This window comes from Lissotriton helveticus, chromosome 2_1 (genome assembly GCF_964261635.1).
Source record: "Lissotriton helveticus chromosome 2_1, aLisHel1.1, whole genome shotgun sequence".
In the NCBI taxonomy this organism is placed as follows: Eukaryota; Metazoa; Chordata; class Amphibia; order Caudata; family Salamandridae; genus Lissotriton; species Lissotriton helveticus.
Window position 1 is genome coordinate 1,523,353,103 of NC_136059.1, and position 15,425 is coordinate 1,523,368,527.

General features: G+C 43.7%; 1 protein-coding gene across 1 annotated transcript in view; it reads left to right on the forward strand.

Annotated features, from left to right (window-relative positions):
* The window catches only part of LOC144818753 (alpha-2-macroglobulin-like), a 1,363,397-nt gene that overhangs the window by 1,231,631 nt on the left and 116,341 nt on the right, over positions 1-15,425 (forward strand). The window contains exons 30-32 of the mRNA XM_078676468.1: positions 8,421-8,647; positions 13,075-13,290; positions 14,571-14,695. Coding sequence (XP_078532594.1) covers positions 8,421-8,647; positions 13,075-13,290; positions 14,571-14,695 — 568 coding nt within the window. The remainder of the gene's footprint in view (positions 1-8,420; positions 8,648-13,074; positions 13,291-14,570; positions 14,696-15,425) is intronic.

Sequence of the window (15,425 nt, forward strand, 5' to 3'; positions counted from 1 at the left end):
GCTATTATATTATTTTGACCCAAGTGTGATGTTTTCAGGGCATTGTTGGATGAGCGTCCCAGGATGCATCCAACTGTGGGCATTTCTGAAATCTAGAGGAATCCACAGCCAGTGTTTGTGGCATAGGTCCAAGCATGATTCCTTATGCAGAATGAACTTCAAACATCAATAGGATGCCTATAAAATCCTAGTTCCTTTCAATTTCAGTGCTGGGGACATGAGTGGAGGAGTGCCTGTGGTATTTGGGCCTGGGGGTAGATTTCTGAAAACTAGAGATCTAGGGTAATCCAGGATGACATGGCAACATTTTTCCTTACACAAAATGCCTGGCAAAGGTCAAAACAATGCCTTATAGGCCCAATTTCCTCTCAGTTTCTATAGGTATGACTTTCCTGATTTGTGCCAGCGATCGACCAGCTCTAGAGTAACCCTACCAGACCTGGGCTTTTCTGAAATGTAGAGTCCTAGGAGATTCAAAGGTGGGATTGCTTTTGTGGATCCCAATATGTTTTCATACCTGGAAAGGCCAACAAATTAAAACTATGCAATAAATAGCACCAATTTACTATACTTTTCCTGGCACTAAAGGAACCCTATGAAACCTGGGGTGTTTCTGAAACCTCAAGAACCAAGAGATTCCAGAGTGGTGCGGCGGCTTACATTTCACACCTATTTCCCAGCCAGAATGCCTTAAAAATATCAAAGTATGGCTAAATAAAATGCATTTTGTCATATTTATGCTAATACTCTAACACTCTAGAACATCCAGCCTATGGCAAATGTCCTATCATCCTGGGTGTCCACGCTTTTCCTGATAACTGTGTTGAGCCTATTGCAGGTGACAGGAATGGGCCAAAATGGTGATCATATAAAGACCACATAGGCATTGCATTGACGTCACATAATTATAGTTAGGGCCTGTTCTTGTCTTCTACAATATGCTCCATGCCCCCACCTCCTTACACACATGGGGTAACACTTTTTATTGGAAAATTTGCAAAAACACAGGATGGCTGGACATTAGTTGTTGGATGAAAGTTTTGGAGTTTTCTTTCATATAAGTGTGAGGAAACCAAGTTTATTCTCTGACTCCTTAGCTTGTGCAAGGCATTCTGGGTAGAAAACACTGGTGGGATTCATGCAAGCCAAGCCACTCTAGATTACCTTGTTCTTTAGGTTTAAAAAATACACAAGGTTGGTAGGTTTTCCTGGCTGCTTGTTGACCCCGGACCCAAGAATTGCAGCAATACCCCATGAACACTGAGAGGAAATTGGTTTTTTCTTTAGGTATAGGTTAGCATCAGGAAGGAAATTAGGATATGAAAAAGTAGTATAATCCATCCAACCTAACATGAACTACCCTAGTTCCCAAAAAGGTCTGTGATTGGCAGGCTTCCCTGGATACCTGCTTGCCCAAACCTGGATACAGCAGCTACTGAGTTCCCAAAAAATGGCATTTGAAAAGATTTTCAAGTTCTTTTCTTACTCGTTTTTTGGGTACCTTCCTGTTGCAGATGACTGGCATTCCCACACTGGGGTTGTGTTTTCATCAGGAGAGCTGTGGAACATTTGCCATTCCCTTCAGATCCCAGAACTTTCCGTCACAGAAATGTGAGGAAATATTTTTATTTCTACCACAGTGTAGGAAAGTAGGATCTGCTTCTATGGTTACCCCCACTTTTTGCCTAGTGCTAGGCTGTCATTGACTAGTCTGACTGGGATCCTGCTAATCGGGACCCCAGTCTATCTGCTTTCTCCCTAAATTGTTATGTTCAGTACTTAGGTACATCACAGATTGGATATTGGGGTACCCTTATAAATCCCAAGTATATGGTACTAAGGTACCCAGGGCATAGGTATCCTAGAGGTCCCCCATGGGCTGAAGAATGCATTTTGCCACCCATGGGAGACCATTCAGGCTGGAACTATAGGTCTGACATTGCAGCCTGTGTAAGCCGGTGCTAGCACCACTTACTAAAGGTATAGGTTTCCTATATCTAGGGTCACTGCACATAAAACCTATAGGTCACCCCTACAGCAGGACTTTGCAATCCTGAAGGCAGGGTGCTTGGTTCTAAGTGAGAGGGTGCCCCAGCATGAGCAGGACACCCCTACAGCCTAATCTCCCGGGTTGTCAGTGAAGCAGCCATATACCAAATAGAGGGTCACCGTATAATTACGCGGTGACCATCTCGAAACTGGCTGCAACGAATCATGTTTGGTATCAAACATATTGGAATCATACCCTAACACCGTAAAGGGTGTGGGAGGTATAATTCCAAGCACTGTTAGAGCCCTTCCTTGGCTCTTCACGTCCCCGGTACCAGTCTTCCAGACCCGGACCACACAAAATGGTTGCTGCCGACCAGAGACACGATTCTGCGCTCCTGCTGCTGAGCCAAGCTCAAGCAGCAGAAGGCAGAACAATAGGCATCCTGTCACAGGGAGTTGTAACCACCTCCCAGACAGGATTTAGTGTATTGGGGCAGGGTGGGTGCGATTGCCAGCGCCACTCAGTCTGCATGTGGGGCACATTTGGTGCCCCATGCATAGTCCAGTTCAAACCAGTCCTGGGAGCTGTTGGCTCCTGCTCTGGCACGAAACTGGACAAAGAACATGAGAGTAACCTTCCCACTGTCCAGGCCCTCCCCTGGGTGGGTCTCCTGAATCGCCCCAACCCTTTCCTAAGGGTACTTTAGTGCTTACCTCGGGATGGGTCCCTAGATTGGTCGTGGAATAAGATTCAGATCAGGCACCACTTCTTTTTCTACTGTCTGGGCACTCTGGACTTCGCTGCTCATCGTTTGGGCTCAACTTCGTCTCCCTTCCTGTCTGCTGCATTGTCTGTGCCTGTGCACCATACAGGAACCTTCCAAGGCCTGTGGGCATCAAAGACACCTGAAGGAATCTCCCTTGGTGTGAAGGAATCACACCCCTGCATTCGCAGGCACCTCAACTAAATCAACTAGTCTTCTGATCCTGAGCTCTTTCGGACTCTGAAAGGTTCTGCAACACAGGTGGTGGTTTTCCACAGCTCCCAAGGCCTGCCCTGCCCTCTCACCAAGTTTAAGGCCAGTATCCCTCGTGGGGGTTGTGATAACCGAACCCCTGTGCACCAGGTCAACTTGTACTTGCACAGACTTGTTGACTTCCTTCCAAGAAGATCTACGGGCTCCAAGTATCCCCAACCTCGAACATCTCCTGTGACCAGAATCTTCAGCCACACTACATTGTGTGCATCGTGGCCTGCCTCATTTGGTGAGCTGTTTGAGGTTCTCTCGTGACTCCAGTGCCTCCGGCCTGTGGGTCCGTTTGAGGGTCACCTTTGCTTCTCTTGGGTTCCCCTTATTGCCCGGGGCCAGCCCTGACTCCTTCTGCCTGTGGTGAGTCCCCTGGACCTTGCTGGTCCCAACATTGCTCTTTCTTCAGCTCCTACGTTGGTTGCATTTGGCAAGGCGTGTTGTTACTCCCGCCGGACATCGACCCCTCAACACTCAACATCTTTCATGGGACAGTTTGTGCACGGCTCCTGGTATTTCTCTGCATCGCCTGGTCTTCGGTGGGCATTCGTCTTCCAGATCTTCTTGTCACTGGACATAGACTCTGTCCCCTCTGCTTGCAGGTACCTCTCAACGAGAATCTGCCTTCGGATTCCAACGGACACCTTCCCCTCCTTCAGCAGCGGCACTTTCCTAAAGTCCTCCATTGGGTTTGACGCCGGTTTCCGACACCATTTCACACCTATGCACCCGGCTTCCCTGGTGTAGGTAAAGTAGGTACTAGGGTATCCACTGGGGGGGTGGCTCTCCAACCTTTTGTCTACCACTGGGTTTTTCAGGGTCCACTGGGAAGGGTCCTTAATCTTTAAAAATCCAATTGCGACGTATACTTAGACTTGTACGGAGCATGTGGTTGTGTTCTCACACTGCACACACTCTACATGGGGTTCCTAGTCACTTTCAGGAAGGACCTCAAGACCTGGCTCTTCGACTGACCCGAACTGGGCTCCTTGAGACCCTCACGGGTGAGTAGTGCGCTTCAAAAAAACCCTGATTGATTGATTGAGTCACTGAGCTTCGGTGGATCCTTGGGTCCCAGCACTTCTATGTCCTCTCGACATTTTCTTGACTCGAGTCGTGGTTCTTATACCACTTTCTTAGTATATGGTTTACTCCCCCCCTGGGGTCTACTTTGTATTACGTACTTTTTACTGTGTTTCTTTGCAAAGTATTGTGTGCATTGTGCATATCTCTGGGTAGGAGACGTTTGTGTGTGTTAGAGAGTATTATATAATAAATTAAAAAAATTAGAAATACCTTGTGTGGTTCTTTTTCACTTAATCTTAATAAGATTGCATTCTGGTAAAACAAGCTTTTTTACACTCCTTCTGGACTAAGCCAGAAGGAGGCTCTCCACAGTTACCATTTGTAGAGCTTTCTAAGGTTGTCTAAGACCTCTTAAATCACCATAAGGGTTAGCTGGACTGGTGCAAGGTGTCCACTTACATAAGTGTACATCATATACCAGGCCAGCTTCTCGCACACAGGTTCTTCAGGGTAAGAAAATGTAGGGGGACCCCCAAACGTCACACTAAAGTGGTCTCACCATGGTATCTATATTTCAGAAATGCCTGAAATTGTTATGTTTCCCTGAATGCTGGTGATCCCTAGACCAATTACTGTAGCTACCAACATCTCCAGAATGATTGAAATTTGAAGGAAAAATCTTGATATTTCCATATTATATGTTCAGGCCTTTTATGGCCTTGGTGAAAAACCCACACACACAAGTTGGGTACCATTTTTTATCTGGAGAAATTTATAAACACTGGAAGGTAGGATTTTTTTCTAACCTTTTAGATTCCGAGCTTTCTCGAAAAGGAATGTCAGGAAATGTTGTAGTTTTAGCCTTTTTGACATTTTCAAAGCATTTTCAGTAAACAAAAAAGCAGTGGCATCCATGTAACCTTGACTCTCCCGGGTGCATGGAGTTCAGAGCACAGTGCATCCCCAAGGGGCTCCAAACAGTCCTCACTCAGACAGGAAAATGTTTTGTACAATTTGCTTGTCAGGGATCTGTATGGCCCCCCCTTTATGTATAGCGCCTATGTGAGCTTCAACTGTGTCTTCGCCTCCATCAGCAGAGATTTATGCGGATTTCTGTCCCATACCAACCTGCTATAATTTGTAGTTGTGCTTAGTGGACATGGACGTAGACGGCGTCCGGCTGCTCTTTGGTCATTAACGTATCAACACGCCTTTGGGGTCCGAAGCGCTCTCATCAGATGGTGCCCGGACACTGTAATACTGGAGATCTGCACATCAGGAACCTCCTATACAGCCCTAATCCTGGGTCTGCCTTTAAATATTTGGCACTGCACATTGATCATCAGTGTAGTGGACCTTAATTACTTTTTAGAAGATCTCTTTTATCTCCCAACGAGTGTAGTGAACTATTCAGTCCTTCATCAACCAGGCCGACATACTCTTTTTTGAGGATATTTGGGTTCAACTGTTGTGGCTTTTCCTGAAGAAGGCACCGTGGTGCCGAAACGCTCGTAAGATATCATCTTGGTTGCAGCCACTCATTGATAAAGACACGATCTTTAAACCTATTCTGAATCTATGGCTTAAGAGCATCAGGCTCCTTGTTATTGATGACCAAATCATAAATCATCAAAGAGACGACCTGATTTTATAAACCAGAAACTTAATGACATTTGTCTCACACTGTATTTGTTCATTAAGGATGTCTGTTGAGAAAGATTAGTGTGCAACTAGAGTGAATGATGACAGGGTTGGGGTTATCCTGTGGATTGCTTTACATGTGATTTGTATCTATATTTATTATCTAGTCTTCAATAAAAATTAATTTTGTATTTTGCACTAGACATACTCTGTCTTGTCCTTCCTTATGTTGGAAACTGATTATTGTTATGTTACATATTATGTTTGAATTGCCCTAAGAACTTGCATTATGCTTAGTGGACATGGACTACATCAAAATGTTGGGTTTAAGATATTTTTACTCTACTTTTCTTGTTTACGGTGGATTTTGGGGGAGATTCTGATTTGAAGTGGTGATGGGTTCTTTGTGATGAAGGATGGGATGGAGATTGGATACAAGTGGATGGTATGAGATTTTTAAGATGGCTTTGTTGTGGATGATGAGATACAATAAGTTAATATGATGACCTGGAATGTCTGGGGATTAAATAACTGTATCAAAATATAAAAAACTGAGAATTATTAAGGTCATTTTTTGTTTGTGAGACCCATTAGAGAGCCAATAAATTGCTTAGGTCCTTAGAAAATGGAGGGGCACCTCGTATTTGACTGCATACTGTTCTTCTTCAAGAGGAATGGTGATATAGATTGTGGATCCCTTTGAAGTAGGAGATACCTAAACTTAATCAGAGATACCTCCTCACTACAGCCATTATATGAGGTTACACTTCCCTATGCCCCAGCACAATGCATCAGGTACACATGTCCATAGCTTCAGGGTCAACCAGGGTACAAGACATGTGTAATCAGTTTAATGTTGAGACATATTATGTTTTGTTCAGGTTGCTATTCTATCAGCCATATATCAAAGACATTTGTATACTTGAATCCGAATGTTCAGGAAGTTCCATGATTGATTGTGGCGCATTGTTGTGAACTGTAATGTGTTCTAATGCATTGAGGTGCAATAACACAAAAAAATCAATATTAAAATAAACACATTTGGTGTTGAAGATCCTACAATCAAAGCCTGTGCAACCTTCACTCTACCCATCCAAATCCCACCCCCCACCACAACTGGAAACATTCAACAACAGAAACTAGAATACAAAACATCTAAAGCAATTCCTGAAAACAATGACTAAGCATCTCTGGGCGAGACTCCTAGCCCAAGGGAATCATCCAGGTAGGACTCCTAAACCAGGGACAGTTATTGACATCCTCAGTATAGTTGCATGAAGCACAAGGGGATACACTGTGCACAATTTCTCATCTAGAACTCAATTTCAGCCAAGTTTGGTGCCACCCTTCAAATAAACCTCACCACCTCAGCATTACAGACATTAATCTCTGAAGTACCAGTTGATTAAACCGCAATTAGTGTGCTATTCTCGTTCACAGTTATTCTACACGATAAGTGCCAGCTGGCATCACTAGCCACATGCTAGAAGGCCTCTTAGTCTGTTTCCCCAGCTGGACTTTTCCCGATTACTATGGTCAAATGTAGACTTCTTCGTGATCTGCAAGGTTCCTCGCTACCATCTACCAGTCCCAAGCAGTTTCGATTGAGAAAAAAGTGAGATTCCCTTCATTATTGTCAATTTTGTTTGTTTCACAGCATGAAAAGACTTTGATGTTGGACCGGTCAGGTGTAATCAGGGAAAATTTGGATTGCCAGTACCTTGAAATGGGCCTCACCACTATTTCTTGTACTCTTCACTTCATTCAGCTGCCAATGATTTATAACAGTCTAAAGATGCCCTAAGAATTTCAGTAAGCGTGTATCATTACATAGCAGGTTAAAGTAATCCAAACCCTTATAGCTCAGACGTACTGTCATCCGGGAAGTTCCTTTTCAGGAAGATGCTCTTTGCCAATTAGGCCAGGAGCTTTGGTCCACAGTGGAGTCCATAACATGCAATTAAATGTACTGTATCCCAGATGTATCCCAGCAAATTGTAAAGACATGGTCTAATGTCATTGCTCACAGAGGTCCCTTAGAAGTACCACCATATGGCCACGAGGGGAAACATCCTTTACAATGAAACTTTTACAACGCACTACCATTACGACGCAACTTTTACAACGCAAACCATTACAACACATAGCGCTGGGGGGCGCTCTAGGATAGGGAATAGGTTTAATGTACTATCCAACACCTTCCCTACTATCCATGGGGACTGGAGTTGGAATAGTAAATTAAACTATTCACTATCCAGCGCCCAAAAGCATTATGCGTTGTAATGGAATGCGTTGTAAAACTTGCGACGTAAAGGTAGGCATTGTAAAAGTATGCGTTGTAACATCATACATCCGGCCACGAGTCCCAGACATTTATTTGTACAACATAGTCTGGCCTAATTCTAACGTAACACTGGGGAAGTTTTCCACGGCACAACACAGCTGGGAGCCAAGCTCAAACAACACCTCCACCAGGCCACCAAGCACCTCACCACACCTTTTACTAAGCCTTGAGAGATATTTATGCAAACCTTTTATAAATTTAGGACAGCGATGCAGAGTGGTGTACTTCTGCAGAGAATTACTATGAGAATTCAATTTCCAGTCTGTCCGTACCAATAAACGCTCAAAGAATCCGTTTCCACAATATGCTTATTTGTTGTTGTTCTCTTTTTATTCTCTTTTCTGTGGAAATTCAATGGGAATGACATCTCTTCACTCTTTATTATGCAGAAGATGGCTCTGTCCATTGGGAGCGCAGCAAGGTACCTCAGGAGGAGACGGACATGCCATTCTACTACCACAGAGCACCCTCAGCTGAAGTTGAGATGACATCCTACGTCTTGCTGGCTGTCCTCTCCAAGCAGTCAGTTTCTCAGGAGGATCTCACCAAGGCAGCCAAGATTGTGAAATGGGTCACCAAACAGCAAAATCCCAATGGAGGCTTCTCATCAACACAGGTGGGCAAACTTGCATGTAGAACGTGTGCCAACTACCATTAGATGTCACCAAGATCAATAGCTCTTTCTTCCTTAACTGTGTTCTCTAAAAGATTCCACTTGAATGGAGACCATTCTTGAACTTGTTAATGTTCCTTCAGAGAAATGTTGCAAGATGACTGCTCAGAATTTATTATTTCTTCTCAGGTCAACCTTTAACTAGGCATTACTCATAATCACCTTGATTACTGCCAATATGGCTTCAATACACTCCTCATCACTTAAAGAATGTTGCTACAAGATGAAACACCATTGATGCCAGATATGGGCAATGGCTTCACTCTCATCCTCTTTAGCCTGAAAGCTGATTTTGACACCAGCAACTACTCCATCCTCATAAAGAATCTGGTAATTGGTGTGAGCCTAAAAGGAGATGTGCATGCTGGTCCTTGTCCACTATGCATGGCAAAACCCAGACTGTGTTACTGGGCCCCTACCACAAAGCTCACCACCAGCCTGCATGGTGTGCACAAATACTGTTGTCTCGTTCTTTCTCTTTAGAGCACATGGTGGCAAGGCAATAAAACGACACTGCTGCAAAACATTTAAATAAGGAAATAAATGGCAACAGATCCTCTAGAAAATAGGTACAGATGATGTGTAGCAACAAGCTGAAAGCCCAAGCAAAATCTAAATCTGAATATCCATCAATTGGCCCTTACTTTACAAAACAGCTATCCACAAAGTGTTTTGCTTCCCTGTTGGGTCCAAGAAAAAATGTCTGTATGTGTGGACAGTAGTTTGGTGTATTTGACCAATAAAATCAATGCAAAATGAAATAGTGGCTGTGCTTTCCAATAACTGAGAAAGAGACCCATGAGCTTTTAAAAACTGAAGTAATTTGCTATTGTTTAATATTTTTGTATTTATTGTGAGAGTCCATCCAAACCTACAATATATCAAAGCTAAGGAAAGGTTCCTGCTGAAAGTCGCAAAAGACACAGAAGTGGTGACCAAACGTAGTTATTCTAATGCACCAAATTCATACATTCCTTAGAAAACAGCCCACGGGCAAAATCCCAGAAATAATCTTCTACCCACAACTATCCTTCCATAAAAAGGTCTGTGCCATGCTTTGGCGCCCTGCAGCCTTTAAGGATATTGGAGCAGTTTTTACCTTATGGTATGTCACTTTAGAGCTCATACCCAGCCTTTTATTAACTTCCAGTTCAACAGCTGTGGCTGGAGCCACGAGAGACTGACCTCTTGGCTCTGCAACTTGTACAAGTTAACCAGATCAGTGGATGGTTTATACTGTTTGGACCATATTGGTCCTACACGTCGGCCTTCCATCATGCACCCTGCAAGGTCCAATTACTTGTGCACTGTTGAAAAAACAATTAATAGTCACAGCTAGCATACATAATGACCCCGTGCTGCAAATACTATGCTTTTAAGGCAACTATCTGGATACTGCTAACATCCTCTAGGGATTTTCTCTGACTGAACGCTGCTCCTAGATCTCCGATCTTACTATAAGCCCAGGAAAGTACTCTGCTGCCTTTCAGGAAAAATGTAAAAGCATACCCTCCTCCTTACTGAAAACGTTAAACCTCTCTCTAATCCATTTGACTACCACCACACCTGGAAAGCCCCATTTTAAATCGATTGATTATCTAAATCTTGTAATGGTGTGCCAAACCCTTGTACCATGATCCTCAGATTCTGCATCAGCTTGAATACCACAAGTCACATAAATATAAGAAAAGCAAACACATTAAATCAAAGCATGTCATTCTGAAAATTTAAAGTCAATGCTATCTCATGACGTTGCCTCTCGCATTCCAAGAATGCGCGCCACAAATGAAAATCTTATTAGCTCAATCCTGTTTCGCTGAAGACACCATCCCATGTAGATATCAAACGTGTTTTCTGAGAGATGTTTCCTCGAAGGTCCCAGAATGCTACTTAACTAATCTAAAAATAAAAGGGCATATTAGCAAGAACCTTGTTAAAATATTGCTGTTTTAGCGGCAGGAAACTGCCGCTAAAACGGCGATAATGGGCTAGCTAATATGCGTTATAGAATTCCAATAGAAGCCCAGGTTAGATGTGCAGGACATCTAACCTGGGCTTCTATTGGAATTCTATAACGCACATTAGCAAGCCCATTATCGCCGTTTTAGGGTCTGTTTCCTGTCGCTAAAACGGTGATAATTTTAACGAGGTTCTTGCTAATATGCCCCTTAGTTCTCTAAAATCCCCCTAGGCGATACTGTCTGTGAGTATACACTGCTACATAATTCGTGGTCAGCCTAAGACACCTTGTACCCAGGGCAGAAAGCTTATCCTTGTACCTAGCCTCAGATGAGTGGATCACTTGAACATAGTCGACATACAAAACTATGGAATCCGCAATATCAATTGCCACTATATTGTCAAGGAAAGCAGATGTGGAGTTAAGAATAGTAAATTTACGCTGCCTATAGATATTTACAAAGACGATATAGTAGCAGGCTGCATTGATGCTTCAATGTTTTTGTAGATCGATATTTCTGACCACGGTATAGCGGCATACAACCTGACCGTACTAATGTAAATCCAGTGGGCTAGGAGAATTCTAATAAATTCTGGCCCAGGAGTAGAGATGAATGATTTTTCAGTCTGTGGGACGAAATCTGTCAGCTTTAGCATATGATTTACCCTTGTTTCAATTGGTGCAAAGCTGACTTGGCGATTCACCTGTGAATGGTGATTTCGGTCCATGTTTTCCTCTGGTGGATCGCTCATGAAAATGCAGTACACTGCGAAGTGAATTATGAACCAATATCAGGAACACTTGATTTTCACTGCATTACTTTAGCTCAACGCTACCTATGTTGATCATTTAGGAGCTATGATGAATGCTCAAGGCTGCATAACTTTGCTTGGTGAGAAGACCAAACCCATGCATATAGCATGAAGTATGAAAAGACACATTTTATAGTTCACTGGAGCTTCTCAATGGTCATCTTTTGGGGGCACTGAAGAAAAAAGAAACACCTTCCAAAAACTCCGATATTCAGAGGGAAACAAGATTCGAGGGAATGCTGTTTACTAAGTGGATGCTCCAGGTGCTACCGTAGGAAATGGGTGGGATCCTTGACCTGTTTTTCTTTTCTTTTACCACATTGAATGTAACTATTTGTGTAGTGTCTGCAAATAAGTCACTGGTGTACACTAAGGGGTAGATTTTCAAAGTTTTGCGCTGGGTTAATCTAAAAAAAGTGATGCTAACCAGCACAAAATGTTTTTTTATCAATTTACTTTCCAGCGCAAAACTTGTTTTGCGTTGGAAAGTACCCTACAAGTAACGCAAAGCAAAAAATGTGCATTAGCGCCGAAAGTTAACACCATCTGAAAGGAGGCGTTAAGAGGAGAAATGTTTTAATTTCTCCTTCCTTTTCCTACTTTTCATGCGTGCTACTTTATTCAGCACACATACAAAGTGGGAAAAGTGTTTGAACTTGTCTAGACATAGTATTTTGTACATGAAGGGTACCCTTCTAGTAAAAAACCTATGCTAGACTCAGGCACACACCCTAGCGCTATGGCGCTAAGGTGTGTGCCTGGCGCTCGGCAGCTGAAATCAGTGCCAGCGCTAGGGAAAGAAGAGGAGAGAGCCATATCTCTGTAGATATGGCGCTCTCCTGCTTCCTCCCTGTCACGCATCGCAGCCCAGCCCAGGGGCGGCTCTAGGCTGATAGTGGCCCTGGGCAGGGAGCGTAGGTAGGGGGCCGGAAGAGGGGGTCCGGGCGGGGCGGAGCGCGCAGGCCAGTAAAGAGGGGAGGGGGGGTCAGGGTGTTTAGAAGTGGAACAGAGCTGGAGGCCGCCAAATCCCTGCCAGGGGCCACCACGCAAATATGTATCCATCCTCAGAGGATTCATATATTAAGGATATATATTGGCGTGGTGGCCCCTGGGGTTTGGTGGCCCTGTGCAGGTGCACAGCTTGCACATGCCTAAAGCCGGCCCTGCCCAGCCTCTTTGGGGGCTGTGCTGCATTGCGTTCCTTTTTTGAAAATCTGGCCCTAAGAGTCTTACATCCACACCCTGCCCACAGTCCCTCAAACAACCAGTGAGATACCGCTTCATTTTGCTTGTGGATGACAGAAACACAATCCTTTCATAAGACACAGTAATTCCTTATCAGTTGTGTTCAACAAATAATTGCTACCGGCATCATGCTACGAAAGGGTACAAGGTGCCCGTATCAGTCACTGCTGCTCTTGTGGGTTTTAATAAATCTTCCTTGAGAAGCAGGCAAGACCAAAACTACTTTGTCTCACTAAAATCTCATGAGGGATGTTTGCAAGAAAAAGAAATAGAGTGTCACTGATCTGCCCAGACGCTCCACTGTGTGTCTTAGCCGCATACCCATGTTTGTCAATTTTACCTCCTTCTACTAGGATACCGTAGTTGCTCTCCAAGCGCTGTCTACATACGGGGCTGCTACCTACACAAAGAGCGGAGAACGCCTAGTGACAGTGCGCTCCAGTGGAGAGTTCCAGACCCAGTTTCATGTAAATAATGGTAACCGCCTACTGCTCCAGCGCATCCTCCTTCCTGACGTACCAGGGAACTACACAACAGACGTCCATGGAAATGGCTGTGTCTACACACAGGTGAGTGAGTCAGAATTGGCTGGGAGAAAAGAGCCACCCGTTAACAGTGACCTAACACCAGAGGACAGAAATAGCTACATGGCCTGAGTGAGACAGGCTTTTGGACAAGAAAAATCCTATGGATGTTTTCCCTCTAGCCAGCAGCAATCATGTATATGGCCTAAAATAAATATTCATAAGATCTGGGAAGCAGTCATGGATAGGCTTGGCTCGCTAGGGTCCTCACATCTGCTGTAGATAAGGCTAATATCATGGATGGACTTGATCCAGGGGTGTCATCAGGGGTCAGAATGGTCCCAGGAATGGCACACAGGATAGTTTATTTAGTCCCAAGGGGTGCCTTGGTTATTAGAAAATTGCTATGGCTCCAATAAATATGAGCCCCAACAGATGATAACATGGTGCCTCATTATCATGGGGACACATGGTCGGTTTTATTTACTCCCAGTAAGAATTTTAGTTCATATGTTAGCGTAGAATCTTCAAACTCCCCACACAGGAAGGATTTGGAAGAGGTTTAAGAAGCTAATGATAAAAACAAATAGGGGGAGAAAAAAAGAAGAAAGTGAAAGGAAAATGGTAGAAAAATAAAAGCATACATAAGCGATATCAGAAAAAGAGGACTGAAAGTGGATCAAGAGTAGAAAGACTAAGAGGGACTGTGTGCACACAGTTGGCACCTGCACTTGCAAATAGCACCATTTATTAGTCAGCCTTAATGTTGTGCTCCATGAAATAGCACTTTCCACCCCAAAATGAATGTTACCACATAAAATACATCAGTATGATGTCGTTTTAAGTGTGAATAAATCAGTTGATAGGGTTACATGCGTTTTGGGTTGAGGAGCTGCACAAAGAAGTGACCAGCTACAAACTCCCGATTTGTGGATATTTATAAAATCCTTAAAGCTAACTTTCTACTTTGAAATGTCAATGCTGGAAGGAAACATCCATATTTATGGTGGCAAAAAAGGAGGACGCATCCTCAGAATAGTTGGTGGTGTAGGTGTGAGGGTTTCCCGTGAAGAAATAAGATCAATAAGTGGACTGATGCGTAACTGAAGTGGGCACGTACTATGCTTGCAAATGTGTGCATATTTACTTATGTGAGTACTTATGAGACGCTGGCACAGCTGCCCCTTCTCAAAAGTATTCCTTCACAAGAGCAATAATTGAATTTCTTGTGAATTCCAAGAAAGGATTACATTTGCTCAAAAAAACAGTAGTGAACAAAAGGGAGAGAGCGTGAGATTGGAGTAATCATGTGCATCCTCTTTCAGATGACCCTGAGATACAACATCCCTCACCCGACACGGGAATCCCCGTTCCATGTTTCCGTGAAAACAATCCCTGACACCTGCCAGCAGAAGTCCCGGAAGTCGTTTGACATCTCAGTCAATGTCAGGTGATGTATTGAAAATGAAAGTTTGTTGATATCTGCTGCGCTATTGCTTCTCTGCTGCAGTGGGTGAGCAAGATCTCTTAGACTGAGGTGCAGCTCCTCATGTTTTTGAAAATAACCCTACAACTGCAGTTTGTTTGGTGAGTTTTATAAAGCACAAACTCGACCTGAAGATATAAGGTACCATAGCGCTTTACATGAGCACCAGTTCATTTTTGTTATGCACGGTGAGGTTAAGTTATTTGCCCAGAATCACAGGACGTCGAGCGTCCCTGCGAGACTCGAACCCGATTCCCCCGCTTCGAGGTCGACCAACCTAGCAGTAAAGCCACAACCTCTCCGCACTTATTTTATTGTGTGCTCCCTGTGTCCACCATTCAACACCACATTTTGGCAGATGGGGAGAATTTATGTTGTTTACTACGTTTCCTACTATTGCTGCTGTCATTATCTATTCTCCCCTACACCTATTAATTTACTTTTCTCCTCACATACCCCCCAACTCTCTCCTACGTTATTCTTCCCCCTTGACTCACACGTTCAGAAAGCATGAGCACCATTTTAAGGACAGTATAAACTAAATAGAGCATTAATTAAATGATGTATTGTGTTCTCCTGCCCATGCAACTCCTACCAGAGCATTAAAACAAAAAAATAAATAACGATGGTTCCTTTAGAGGGGCACGTTACAATGTTTTCAAAGGTGATGGTAGCTACACAAACAGCCAAGATG